At 48.5% G+C, this 14,896-nt stretch overlaps 1 protein-coding gene across 1 annotated transcript in view; it reads left to right on the top strand.

The window, feature by feature from the left end:
- Positions 1 to 357: 357 nt before the first annotated feature.
- MYOCD (myocardin) overlaps positions 358 to 14,896 on the top strand; it is a 102,794-nt gene continuing 88,255 nt past the window's right edge. Inside the window, exon 1 of the mRNA XM_056326521.1 lies at positions 358 to 558. Within this exon, the coding sequence (XP_056182496.1) occupies positions 405 to 558 (154 nt within the window). The 5' untranslated portion in view covers positions 358 to 404. The remainder of the gene's footprint in view (positions 559 to 14,896) is intronic.

Here is a 14,896-nt window from a genome sequence, read left to right as displayed (position 1 = left end):
TGTTCTGTATTTCTAACAGTTCAAGAGCTCTCTCATGTGGGTGCTCCATGACTATGTTTTTTCATAACAGCCCTGGCTTTCTGCAAATATTCTGTGCTTATGGGTGGAAATTCTTCCAGCCAAGGGTGCAGACCAAGTAGACAGGGAGAACAGAATCAAGCACACAATAGGGAATCCTGAAGTCTTCCCCCATGCTGTGGCTAATACAGGAGAACAGATGGAGTAACTAGTTGTCTGTGGTCTGAGTGTGTCACAAATGCCAGTCTCTGTTCACTGTTCCGTGGGCTGGTCAGGGACTTCGTCCTTACCTGCTCCTTTTCCTTTCCAGAGGTCACTTTGGTGTCTGCTTCTCTACCTGATCATCCAAAGTGGAGCAGCCAGAACCTGGGCCAGTCCCTTCAGGCATGGTGATGAATGGTGTGGTCAAACAGGATCGCTTGGACCACAAAAGTGCACCGAGTGGAAATGAAGAAGAGAAAGCCCCCAAAGAAAAGACTGCCAGTGAAGTGAGAGAAGGCACCAAGCTCCAGCCACCACCCTTTGCGGAGAGGAAGAACGGTAAGTTCCTCGCGCGGCGGTGTTGGGAGAGGGGAGGTGAGACTGAGTAAATGCTGGTTCAGCATCTCCTGCGAGTGCTGGGTTTGTGGCTCGCCGTTGGTTTTGTGTGTGGTGCTTTTGAGGGTGTTTCCGATAGCAACATTTTAAGGTTTAATGGAAGTGGCTCCTCAGCTCAGTATTTCTGAGTCAGCCCTAAACGCTGTTGTCAGACTTGAGGCAGTGATCGTGTTCCTTGCCAAATCAAAGTGTTTGGTATAATTTTGGCTGAAAAGTGGCATTTCAAGGTGTTAGGAAAAAAACTGGTGTTCTGACTGGGATCGGCTGGGAATCGGGGTGGTATGAAGTTGATTAGTGGAGAAGAAATGGAAAGAGTATTTTGTTTGCAAAGGCACTGCTAGACCTGTTCTGCTCTCGCAGAGCACTGGATGCTTCAGATAACCTTGTCTTCGGCAAAAGTGCCTCAGGTCAATGTAACAGCAGAATTTCACTCAGGCCTCTGCAAGGGTCATTTGTGTTTCCTTGGCCATGGGTCCAGCAACTAGTCTTCCTGGCAGGTATTGACCCAAGTTTCAGTGGAGATCTGTTGGTAGAAAGCTGATGGACAGAAAACCCTACAATCCAGCCTGTGTAAAGCATGCTTAGGCTGAGGAGTTGTTTGCCATTTCTTTCCGGCAACTGTATAATCTATGAAATGAAGAAAATTCCTTTTGTGCACTCTAAGGCTTTCAACATTAAGTCCTCAAACATCACACAATATGAAAGCACAGCTCAAAGGCACTATTTTTGCTTTGTGTCTTTGATTGTTTGCATTATTGTACAGGATCCAATTTTTCTCAATCATTATAAATCAGAAATAATCCAAATGTTGTCATCATGGCAGTGTACTGGTGTTGGACGAGGGTAACACAGCAGAGATCCAGACCCAGAGTCTGCCCATAGCCAGACTCAATCACATCAGTGAGGGCACATCTTTTCTAAAGTCCCAGATATCAAAGTATACCTAGGATAATATGATGGTAACAACAGGAAAGATGACATGGACTTGTAAAGGGGCAGACTGTTTGATAATGTAAAAAAAATCATATTTTCTCTGTAGCTTTCACATTTATTTTTTTTTTCTTTGCATCCTTTCCCCCCCGTGTTTTTTGTTGTGGGAATGCAAAGAAAAAAACACCTCCAGGTGCCCACAGGGCAAAGCTGCCTCCCAGCACAGCCAGCAGACATGCAGATACTGCACTAAGCCCTGCAGCACCATGAGCATCTGCCTTGCAGCTGGTCTTGTGGCAGGGATACGTGCCCTGCAGGGCTGTTGGCTTGATGGTCCACCGGGACACAGCTCCGCTCCTGCAGCTGGCCTATGCTGGGCTGTTTGCACAGTCTCTAGGCAAGAAGAGTCTCCCACAGTCTGGGCATCCCATCAGCCCTTCACTCTCCTCCTTTCGCTGCTTGTCCCTCTTTTGTACATTTATACAGCGCAGGGACTCGGCTCTTCCTGCCATCCCCATTTGGGAACAGCTGGCTGCCTTCATCTCACATCATCTCAGGAGCTGGCAGGCCCACCACATGTCACGCATGTCGTGTGGCACCCGGGCCAGCCTTTGATGTCATGCTTTCTGGTGTGACAGCTCCTGGTGGAGCAGCCTGATGAGCACCCAGCCAGGGAATGAAGAGGGAGGGGGGGCACCCTGTGGCTGCCCTCTGCAGCGGTACACAGTGGTCACCCCCCTTTGCCCTGTGGGACACTGCAGAGCCCTGAAGTAGATGTGTCCCCGCTGAAGGCAGAGCCTCCTTGTCCCACTCAGCACCATTGGCTGGGTTGTCACAGCAGGGACCTCTTACCCCATCACCCCACCACAGGATGGAGGGTCAGTAGTTGGGACTGCCACGGGGAAAAAGCAAGACGTCAGTGTCTTCTTGTATCCCACCCCCAGCAAGGCCACCTGCATGAGCGTGTACACCGCTCTCAACCTCGCCCCACAAGTACAGCGGGGAGAGCAGCAGGAGGGGGCAGGGACCTGTCATTCAAGCTATGCCACCAGAGGAGACAATGCCTGGGAATGAGTTGGGCAGAAGGGATGACACTCTCATCTGTTGTCTTTAGGGATGCCAGGCTGTGTAAGGAGAAGCAAGTGCAAGGTGTGTGACCCCTCCCTCCTCCTGCTGCCCTGTTGCATCCCACCTCCTGAGGGTACAGGGTGTGCACGCCCCAGCTGGGCAGGACCTGGCCCCTGTTCTGGGCTTTTTCCAGCTTCAGGCTGGTGATCTGTGGTGGTCTGGTTGGTGTTGGACAGACACCCGTCTGTCGAGGGCACAGCTTCTCAGAGCGGACTAGCTCCAGCCTGGGTCTGAACTTCCAAACTGCAATCTTTATTTGACTTAACTTTGATTTAATAAAAACGATCTATCTAGACTATTTTTAAATGCGAAAATAGTCTTTTTAACTCTAGTATTACTAAAAATGGCTGAGGGGATTTCATTTAAATTTGTAAAAATAAATCACCTTTGAGCAAGCAGAAAGCCCATTCGGCAGGACCTCCAAAAACCTGGGACTGGATGCACAGGTCCAGGAAAATGGAGACCGTTACCTCTACAACAGGCAGGAATCCTGACATGTGCCTGCCCAGCTGTACCCCCAGCCCCTGGTGCTCTCCTGGGTGGTACACAATCCCCCAGATCATGGTGTTTATATGCTCAGTGACATCTCCTCCTAAGTTTTGGTCCACACTGGCCTAAACTGGGTAGAACTGTGAACTGTATTTTCAGGAGACCCTAAGGCAAGTGTGGCTGTGGGTCTTCCTAATGTCATTAGTGATGCTGGGTTTAGAGATGAGGTCTGCCTAGACCCCCACCCTACCCGTTGTGCGTGCTGGGTACTGGATCCATGGGTTCTTGCACTTCTGTCTTGCCGGGGACAGGCATTTTGAGCTCAATATGGTGACTTCACCCTCTCAACCAATGCTCTACCAGCCCATTTCACTTCTCCATGTAGCAAGACTGTTGAGTCTCAAGGTCAACACATGACATCTCTTAGAGTGAGGATACACCATGTTCTGCCCATGCCTCTGTTCCTCCTAGAGTTGGTTTGGTTGCACACAAAGGCAGGTACAAAAAGCAGTAAGGTAACTCATGATGCAGTGGGCATGCGGGCCTCTGCAGGGCACTGGGGCCCCCAGCAGCCACCTCCCTGGGGTGCTGAAGCCTTCAGCCTGGGAATGATGATGGACAGTGTCCGCACTGCATGGTGTGAGCTGAAGTCCCATTGTGCAGGTGCCAAGGGTCATCACGCCCTGATCCAGAAATGCTTAGTACATGTGTCCCTCACAGGCTCGGTCATGCACAGGTTCAGTGCTCTCTGACCCACAGTCTGAGCCAGAGAGGGCAACCCCCTCCCCATGGGGTCTAATTACTGGCCAAGGAAAACAAACATGATCTCTTTTACTTGTGTCTGAGTAATAAACTGAGTTGCCTGCTGGTTGGATAGCTGTTCCTGACAGCACATTAAGCGTACTTAGGATCCATAAGATGTTTTTCCCTCGCAGGTCCATCCTAAACCCTCTCAGATGTTGACATCAGGACCAGTGGTTAGTCTGAAGCATGAGTGCTTCCAGCATTATTTTCTTCAGCTAGTAACAGTTTCCATCTCACCCCATCCCATTGTGCTGCATGCCTGTACTTTACCTGTGGCAGCTGTGCCATGGGAAGAGCTGTACAACATTTTACTTGTCTTCTCTGGCTTGCATCAAGACTGCCTTTACCCTGCTCATTCCCTGGATAACTGAAGATAACGATTTCTCTGCATGCCTTCCTGGCAATGAGGAAGGCAGTGAGGGTGCAGGCTCTGTGGATAAGTTTGGCCATACATCTCTCCCAGTGTCAATTTGGCCTGGTGGGTTTCAGAAAGAATTTCATGATAACACTTACAGTGACGAGAAAAGGGGCCAGAGAACATGCAGGAGATACTTACTATGGAACAGGTCCTCCAGAACTGTGTCAGTAAGTGTACTTGATGTGTGAGGAGTCAGGCATCCTCTGGTACAGTCCAAAGTTAGCAAAGTCCATGGCTCAGAGCTACTGTCCCTTGTTCCCTGCACTGGGACTCTGAGAGTGAGATGCATTTTGCTTACGGAGCTATCGAAATGTGAGATGTCCTGTCTGATCTGATGAGGTTTCTCTGCCTCAGAAACCGTGCTCAGGATGGGCTCAGTCCCCTCTGGAGGGTCCCATTTCTCTCCAGTGACTATTGGAGTTTACATGACCAGCCCTGACCAAGACACCCCTTGGAGAAGAGATTTTCCCCACTTGTCTCTGCACACATGTCTCCCAGTCTGGGTGTCAGAGCTCCCGCTGCAGGTGGTGAATCTAATCCACAGGCGTGTGGCCAGGGGCCACTGGCTGGCTCCTGCAGTTGGGAGAGCTGAAGAGTTCCCCTTGTGCCTACTCTGGTTCAGCAGTGTGTTTGCTAACTGCTCATAATGTTTCCACATAGGTTTCCCATTGCTGATTTTGGAAAATAATGTAGTTAAACTCTTGTGTTTATTTGTGTAGTGAAATAGACCTTCTGACCACCGACTCCTTTAGCCCCCTGCAACAAAGGGGAGGATTTTCAAGTGCCCATCTGGTTTGTGTTTAATGTAATGTGCAGAAAGGTTGCACATTTTCAGGACCCGTGTTCATAAGTAGTAGATTGTACAACAGTTTATTACACAAATGGAGCTTTATATTGCTGGGCTTTGTTGAGCTGCCAGTTGGGATAAAAAACAAAAGTAACGTGCCTCATAGACCCTATCAAGGAAAATCAGAAAGCATTAAATTCTGCTCAAACTATCAGCCATTGGTGAGCTGGTAATCAAATCCAGAAAGGCTGGTGGGAGGTCAAGACTTTCTTGCTCTTGGTGTTTCTGAATCAATAACTACTACAAAATACATGTGAGTGAAACAACAACAACAACAAAACACAGACAGATGCCTGACCTAGAAATCGTCACAACATCACAGTGCATAGGCCAGAAGAGGCAAGATACTTACGGGTTTGGGGGAGAAAACCCACGTAGTCTCTGCTCAGCTCTTGTGGTAAGCATGTGTTTTAGTTTAAATCTATATTGGAATGGTTATTAAATTACTATCTAGTCCAGAAAAAAATCTATCCTTTGTTCCACATAGCCAGGTAAGAGGTGTATCTACAGGAAGATTTTCCAAATTACCTTTGGATCCAAATCAAATAAATATTGCAAACATTGTATTGAACCCAGGTGATATCTAATCCGCAATGAAATATCAGCCTGCAGCCTTGAACTGCACAGCCCAGCTTTAATGCCACTTAAATCAGAATGTAAGAACTAAAAGAATTCCAGGAATCCAATGATATAAACTGTATTTTTAGAGCTGTGAGTGGCTTGTGAGAGTGAAACATTGCAGTGACTAAAGATAGCACAAGCAAGGTTTTCCATGATTTATCGCAAGAACGCTCACAGTAAGTTAAAGTCATCGAATGTTGTGATAGCAGCACCTACATGTTGGCATGTTTTCAAGACAAGTCATTCATAACGTATTTGTCACAGAGCAAAATTTCCATAACAGAGCTCTGAGCTGCGTCTCACTTGCACAAGCACCACACACATCACTTTTCTATTAAGGCACTGAGAGGCTCATTTGTTTCCTAGGATCTATTTTTTTCTTTAAGACAGCCAGGGGGAACCCACTTGCCTGCATGTTTCAAACCTTTCACAAGCTCCCAGTCTGGCTGAGCCATCAAAGCGGCGGTGGACAAAGACCCTGCCTCGGACCCAGCCAGTCACAGTCCCACTCCGTTCCCTGCTGGCCTTCTGGCATTTAGTTATCGTTTTAATAGGAGTTTGAGTGACCCATCATTCCTCCTTGGGTGTTTGTGTCGCTCTGTGCACTGAGGGGCTGGGTAGGACCTTTCTTTGCTGAGCAAAATGTCTACAGAGGTTATTTTAAGGATAAAGTCATGGCAAACATTTCCTGACACCTCCTGATCAGCGTTGCTCTTGGCTCCTGGCCCTTGGCTAGCTGCAGTTTGCAGGGTAAAGGAACTGGTTTTTTGAGAGGGGGCTATGCTGCAGAACTGTTTTCTCCCGGTTTCTCGCGCGCTGGGCTGCAGTCAGAAGTGGGCCACCCTGCAGAGAACTCGTTGCACAGGCAGGTTGTCCTTTGCTCCTGCAGCCACCTGCCTGGCAGCCTGAGGGTCACCTCAAGTCTCCTTTTCTCATGTGTCAAGTCTCAAGTTTCCCCTCCAGCACGGGAACCCCCTGGAGGTGGGGGGCCCTGGCCATGCTCCCCGGGCAGGTGTCCCTTCTCTGCTGGATGGGGACATCACCTGCAGGGTGAGCATGGTGGCTGGGAGACTGGAGTCAGTTCCCCTCCCCCCTGTCCCTTGCCTAGCCCTGCTCTCGGTCCCACGGAGCACTTGGTATCCAGGCTCTGCCTGTTGTCCTTCCCTTGTAACCATGCCTGTAATTAAATAAACACAGTGTGCCAGTGATTATAAGCTTTCCTCTCCCTGCTGCACTGGGGAAAGAGCACTGATGTCTCCATGCACAGTTTGCATTTGTCTTTAATCTTGTTTACATTTGTGGTTATTTCTGTGTCACTTCCATGATTTGCACACCCTTGAGGCTGTTGTTTGGAGCACCTGCGGTCAGGTTGCACTTAGCATCTCACTCATTTGTAATTGATTTTGAGATCTAGCTAATAAATAGTAAGGTTCGATCCAGGAGGCATTTCTTGATTCATGATCAAGCCTGATAAATGGCATGTGAATGACATTGAGCATGTGAAACTTCTTTCTGCAACTGTGATCTGTGGTATAAAACCTGATAGCCCTCAAATCATAAAAGAAAATATCCTCTTGCAAGAATAACGCCGTGTTTGCTTCACGCATGTTTAACCTGCAGGACTCAGCAGCATGTTGAGCTGACTGACACCAAAAACTCAGAAGGATTCTGGAAAGGGTTAGGTATTTCTGGAGCTAATGAGAATATCCACAGCATCATAGCGAGCAAGCATGCACATACGCAAGGGGGGAATCTAAAGGGAATGGTAGGGGAAGACACCTACTGCAGTAACCCCCTAGGTAAGCTGGCTTAATAGAAAAATTGACTAACAAATGAGGCTTAAATATTTCTTCATGGCAATCTGTCTGTTAGGCCAGGGACTTATTGCAATTTCCAGCACTTCAAGTTTGTCAGCTGGGATGCATTGGCTCCTTCCAAAAGGTCTGTTCTTATGTAAAAGGAAGTTACAGATTTATGCAGAAACATCTAGGGAAGTTTCTCTGGCCCTTGCTTCATAGTCAGTTGCCTCAGTGCTCGCAGCTGGTGAGCAGCGAGACCAGAGGAGTCACAGGAGACACAAAGTACTATAGGTTTCATTGCACTTGGATGCAAAGACATCCTTGCTCCACGTCAGCAAGTTAGAACTGATGCCTCGCTGCTGACACTGATAGCCTTTAAACCTCTGTGTTTGTAGAGCTGGGAAGAGGTGATGATTTGTTATGGCTTTTAGTAGGAGATCACCAAGTTGTAAAGATCAGGTACTTTGCAGAGATGATCATAAATGGCGCGTTCTGTCCTTGATCAGCATGAATATATGAACATACAGGAACAAAAGATGTTTCCAGTTAATGCACCATCTGTGTTAGATCTGTCCATTCACAAAGAGGAAACATATTTTCACTCTGAACGACTTTTTAAATTAAGAGACAACAAGGAAAGCGAGTACGTAAGTTGTATCTGCGTGTCTGCGTGCGCAAGTGTTTGTGGGTGTGGACGTGCACGTGTGCATGTGTGAACCCCACTTCGCTCAGAGCTGCCTGACCTCTGCACAATGTACAGAGGAACGGCACAGAAACCGCACAGCACCACATAATCCTCATGACATTCTTCGCGGTGCAGCACAACCTCTTTTTTAAACTAACTTTATGGAAATTGTCATCAGTAGAGGCAGCGCAGGGTGAAACGCCTGGGAACCAGCCCTGCTGGGGGAAGGGCAGGTAGACTTCAACCAGGGGCTGCCCGTGTGGGTCCTGGCTGTGGGGCTTTCTTGGGCAGCTGGGCAGGCGCTGCTGCAGGGTGCCAGGCTCCTCATGGAGCCACCTCCACCTCAGTGGTAGGCCAGTATCTGGGGTGAACTGGGGCTTGCCTCCATCTTCCTATGCAGGGGATGGACCAGGGCTTTGTGTGCACCTCCACTGCAGCGGTTCACTCACTTGCAAAGCCCAGAGGAGAGGTCTGAGCAGTCAGGGCAGGGATGCTGGCTGCTCTGGTGCTGGGGGGAGACAGTGCAGACACCCCCACCTGGAAAGCATGATGCTTGGTCAGGGTTTGTGTGCTGACAGTGCAGCTGGAGCCACAGACCACGTGAAGAGCTGGAGAGCAGCAGAGAAATGCTGCCATGGCTAATGGGCAGCCGGCAAGGTCACTGTGGGAGACCTGCTCAGAGCTGGTTACATGGGGCTGGATAGGGCTAGTCCTTCCCTTCCTTTGACATTCCTGTCACAATAGCTCTGCCTGCCCTCGTGCTCCCTTGTGCACCCAGTTCCTCTGTTTGTGTGACAAGCAAAATCTCCCAGGGGGATGGACAGGCTGTGATCGCAGCCCTTGCCCTCCATTCCCACGTTTGTTGTAGTTCCTGTTTTCTCAGGGCTGGTTCTGAGCAGACTTGAAGGGGTGGCACTTCCAGGAATCCATCTCCAGACCCAGCGCTGCATCGTCTTCTGGTAACATCTGGCACATTTGCGCAGATGTTTAGTGCTGTGGCTGCTTCCCAGTAGTTCGCTGGGGTGGCGATTGGAGAACAGCTCTACAGATGGGAAAAGCTGCTTCATACTGGGGTTGGGCAAACCAGCTCATATATTTTAAAATGAAAAGAAAGGAAATTCACAGCTGTGTCTTTGTTACATGTACATTTAGGGCCAAATCAGGCCTGTTCTGGCTTGGACGTAGAGAACGCCGCAGGGAGAGGGCTGTTCCTTCTGAGGTTGCTGAGCAGCAGCAAAATCTCTTAATAGCTACTGCTGCAACTCTGGGTCTGCACACCCATTGTTTCTTCTGTGCTGCGTCTCTTAGAAGATATGGGAAATCTCTATGCTGCCTCCTCCTTGTTCCCCCATCCCCTAAATCCTGCTGTTCAGGGGCAGGCAGTGCTGGAGGCTATGAACTAAGGACACAAGATCAATGTGGGTACCAATTCACTGGCCTTTTCTGGACCCATGGGAATGGGGTATGACCTGTACTTTCCTTCCTATATCGCTGAGGTTTCTGCTTTACAAACCTTTCTTCCTGATACAGGCTCCCACGCTACCTCGCTGGGTTCTTCTGCAGGAGGGGAGAAACCTTCTGACCTCCAGAAGGTTTAACAAGTGCTTGGAAGCACCATAACCAGCAGCACCTATAGAGCTGGAGTCGTAATTGCAGATGGATTTTAGGGGTATGGCATCCATTGCTGTTAGCAATGGACATTAAATATTATGTCTGGGGCAATGAACTTCATTTTGTTCCTTTTATGGGTGCTTCTCCCAATACCACAGTCCTACAATGCTCATAACAGATGTGAAGTGCTCCCCTGGCCAGCCAGCAGCACGTGGGACAATAGACATTGTCCTCAGTGGTACGCAGTTTAGCCAAGGATCGCTGCACTGGTCAGGATGCAAAAGACTATTGGGAAATGTGACAGTAAAGATAGAGCAGCACTGTTCACAGTGAAGCGTAGCTTCCAGCTACCCAGTGAAGTTAGAGTAGAGGAAAAAGAAGGACCCAGGACATATAGACATCGTTAATTGATGACATCAGGAGGCTGGCCAAAGTTTTAGCATGCCCATAAACACCAAGCAGCAAGCCTCTGTGTTTGTGATGCGATGGGGAGCAAGAAATCCTAGAGATCCCAGCTGGAGGAGTGCTGCTGAAGCAGCAGGAGCACTAGCCTGCCAGAGCTGCTGTCGCCTGCAGCTATGAGCAGCCATGGTTTGCTGCATAGTGACAGGCATGGAGACCAAGGTGGCTGTGGATTTGTTACAGTAGTGTTGTCCAAATCAGTTACAGGAGAGACTAATGTGAAGCCAGCAGGAGAAGCACTGTATGTTCTGTGCTCAGGATTGTGTTTGCAAACTGCCAGAGCAGTGCTCGGAAGGAACATGGTTACTAGCAAAGATGTTAGTAAAACAAGAGGAATCGTAACATTAGCATAAACATGACAGATCCCTTCCTGATGGATGCATGTAGTCCATAAACATCATTGTCATATTGGAGATCTTGCCAGAGATTCCTGAAGGTGCTTTCAAGCATGCTGCAGTCTCGTCCTGTGGTTCTTGAGGTTTCAAAGTTATGGCCATCTGTTTGCAATTGAGGCCCATTTGGAGCAGAGGAGAGTGCTGCCAAGAGACTCCATTTGGGCTAAGAGTGCCTTTGGTCCTGCTGAGAACTTCCCACAGGCAGGTACTGCCAGAAGGGTTCTGCATCGTCCCAAGATGTGGCAGTCAAGCTCAGCTGAAATGCCTGTGATGGGTATGATGCCAGTCCAGTGCAAGGGTCTGTGAATGTGGTGATGGATAGAGGTTTCTCAGATTCAAGGCCCAGCCCTGCAAACATCTCCTGTCTGCTGTGCTGGCATAGGCAATGCTCAAAATAATAGCTTCCAAGGGTGAGCGTTAAGTTGGCTTCCAGAATGTGCAAATGTAGCCCGGCTATTTGAAGGCTTGGCAGCATATTTGAATTCTTGCTTTGCAATATCTGTTGGGCACAAAGGTCTGTGGGCATGATTCAAGAGGGCTGTGCAGGTCACCTCAGTTTTATCCAGACCCTGATGTGTGTCATGTAGGGATAATGTTCAGGCATCACTTTGAAAGTCCTCTGCCACCCTGGTGAGCTCTGCACAGACACCAAGGGGGGAAGGAAAACTTAGACCCTTTCCATCAGGGAAGGGGATAAAAAGGGAGAAGCAGTCCTGAGAAAGTGGGAGATTTTGCCAGCCCTTGGATGTTTCTGTTGAAATTGCAGAGGGGAAGACAGAGAATCTGTCAATCTACATTGTGTGGCTTGTCCAAGCGTGGGCTGCTGTCGTCCAGATGTGCACCTGGTAGCTTTAAACTATCCCACTGATAGGTGCCTGCTCCCCTTAGCTCTGTGCAACCTCAGGCTCTGTGGGAATGATCAGCGGCTTTGCTGTAAGCCCACAGGTCCCCTGAAGGAGGCTGTCTTTATTAGCACTGAACCAGGGTCTGAAGCGTGGGTTTAAATGTCAATCTGCCTTAAAAGCCTCAGGCAGCCCCTGACGTGTGTGTTGTGATCCTTTTCACTCAGTACAGATCTGCTCTACTGAAAATGAGCCTGAAAGTTGATAAGAGCCCCTCATTAGGCTTGAAATAGCCCTTTGCAATGTGGGACTGTCTGGAATAGGTATCATATGAAGAGGAACATTCACAGCACAGCAGAAAAGAAACTGAGGTCATGCTGGCACTTCGGTCCAGATGCAGGTGCACAGGGTGCTCAGGGGTGGTGCTCTGCTCATGCTGTATGTCACCTAGGACAGTGATGTTTTGGTGCTCCCTCTTGCTGAGATGCAATACCAAGGAAATATATAGAAAGATTGGAGATGCATTGGAGGGACAACTGTACTGGAAAAGATGCAGTGAGTGCAGTCTGGGAACTGAGTAAAGAGACAGGATTCCCACCTCTGTGGCAGCTGCAGAAAAAGGCCAGAGGTTTCTGTTCAGTTGCCTGTAGCTGGGTGAAATGTGGTGTTCCTGATACAACAGTGCCATGGCAGCGATGCATTCACTGCCTTCGGAGAGGGGGGAGTGACTCTCCTATACTTCCAGCCTCCCCTGGTACCGTGTGTGGGAAACACTGTTGACACTGTGGCAGCTGGGATTTCATTCTGTCAGAGTTTTGCTCTGTGCCAATGATAAAACTCTTCTCTCCTTGGTCCCTTTGTAGGGATGGAAAACACGCCTGAGCATTCAGGCACACTTTAAAGTCAGTCAAAACTGTCTGAAAGTATATTTTTCTGCTATAGAACATAAAAATATTATCCTTCTGGCATGCCTCCCTGAGAATATTAAAAATAGCTTACTGAGTTACTCTGTGAAAATCACCAATATAATAAGACTTTTGTGTCTTATTTCATTAATGAAGGAACTCTAATGCTGTGCTTTAATGTGATACTGCTGTAAATCAGTGAAGAATATTTTTGGAAAAACGCAATCCCATTATTCAAAGATATTTTTGTAGGGTGAAGTTAGAAAGAAACATTTATTGCCATGACTTTTGTCCAACTCAATAAGCTATTTGCATCTGAAAACTTTAGTGCTAGTTAAATAAAAGCATGCTTCTGCACAGGGGATGGCATTTGCTTTGCCGGTTTGTTTTACTGCTGTTTGTCCAGCACAGGGGAGAATCTGTTTGGCAGAGAAAGGCTTGGAACCGAATCCTGTCCTGACCCCTCACAGCGGAAACCTGTGGCTTGCTCAGGGAAGAGTCAGAGCAGGACAGGGCTTTTCCTGAACAGCATCCAGAAGGCAGCGAGTCTTGAGATGTAGCCTGACCCCGAGGCGCAGGACTGCTGTCCCGTTTCCAGCCTCCAATTGTTTGTTCATAAACCCCTGGGCCTGCGGCTGTGCTAGAGGAATGCCCCGAGAACGCAGCCCAGGAACACAGGGATGGTCCTGGCAGGGTCAGGGCAGAGGTCACTCTGGCTCACCCTCCCATCTGCATCCCTGTTAGCCAAAAGAAATGTGGAAGCCCAGGGCAAGCGCACAGCAGCAATTCTCCCACCCAGCAATCGGCGATGCAGGGCTTTCTTAACCAGGAGAAAGACTTGAGATTTAATGGCCTCAGTAGATATTTCTTCCACGGATTTGTCCAATTGCCTTTTGAACCCCTGTAAAACAGGTGATTTGCTGCTTTCGCTGTGGCCTACCAAGGGATGTAAATCACGGCTCTGCCACAATAACCAGGGAAAACAGGCAGCATCCCTCCCGCAGCCGCTTCCCCGGCTGCTGCGCCGCTGCCGCCGCTCTGCTCTCCAGAGAAGCAGAAAGTGCTCATATTTTTGGTGTTTACAAAGGCTCCTGTGATGGTCTGTGCTTTGAGAATAGAAACAGGATTCTTATAATGCCTGAGTCCCTGAGGTGCTTATTGCTTGAATTGCTTGCCTTTAAGCCTCTCTGCAAGGTGAGGAATGGCTTATGCAGCAGGAGCACAGATGAGCTGAGGGAAGAGTGTCCTCTTAGACAAGAGCCAGTGTTCAGCTGTTAAAGCTGAGAGCAAATGATATAAAACACCACAGTGTTGTCATGAGCCTGGAACTAAGCATTACACAAACCCTCTAAATCCGTACAACCAGATGGGCATGCTAGGTACATCTGGAGGAAACCTCTCCTGCCCAAAGCCAAGAGCAGCTTTCCCTCAGTCATTCCTGGCAGAAGTTTGTCCACCCTGTTCTTGAAAACAGGTCTTTTTCAGATTAAAAAAACTTATCAGCGTTCCCCTCAGCCCATTTTTCTCCAGACTGACCCTCGGGCTTTGTGTCTTCACTTGAATGCCTTATCTTCCAGACTTCTGGTGTCTCTTTCTGTCCTTTGGGCCCTCTTCTGTCATCTCTCATCTTTCATAATGTGATGCATAGCAGAACTTGGTGCTCGAGCCGAGTGCATGCCCATGCTGAACTGAGCGGGAGGTTTAAGTGATTTGTTTTGTAGCCTGTACTGTGCCAGCCCAGCACTCAGCCTTCTCACACTTGCACAGCATCACTGATGGTCCTGACCTGACTTGTGACCCAGGTCTGCTCCCACAGAAGCGTTTTGCTCTGTACATTGTGTATGTGCAATAGGCCATCCATGACTAATCCTCACTGGATTCATCTCTCTAATTGTCTTCACATCCTAAGTTCCTTTTAAAAATCATTTCTAGCTGGAATGCTGCTCTGCTGCATGTATGTGCCCCTTTACAACTTCGTCTCATTAAATAAATTTCTACTCCCCTTTGTAGACGGACACACAGAAGTCATGCGGACCCTGTGGCATTTAGTGACCCACTGAGGGCTCCTTTCTGAGCGTGCCTTTCTAAGCGTTCAGCACCACCTTGGACAGTTTCATGCAGACCATGTTTTCCCAATAAGCTTTTGAGAATGTCGTGTCAGACAGTGTCAACAGCCTTGTTAAATGGAAGATAGATGACATGAACTGCTTCTTGCCTATCCACAAGTGTCACAGAAGGATTAGATTTCACACATTCATACTGGCTGTTTTTTATTCCTTTTCCCCGATTTGTTTCAGTATTTGTTTGTTGGCTTGATTAGTCATCCCAGTACTTTCCTGGAAATG

This window comes from Falco biarmicus, chromosome 1, assembly GCF_023638135.1.
Source record: "Falco biarmicus isolate bFalBia1 chromosome 1, bFalBia1.pri, whole genome shotgun sequence".
Taxonomy (NCBI): Eukaryota; Metazoa; Chordata; class Aves; order Falconiformes; family Falconidae; genus Falco; species Falco biarmicus.
Note: the sequence above shows the minus strand (reverse complement) of the source record. Positions and strands in the feature narration are given on the sequence as shown.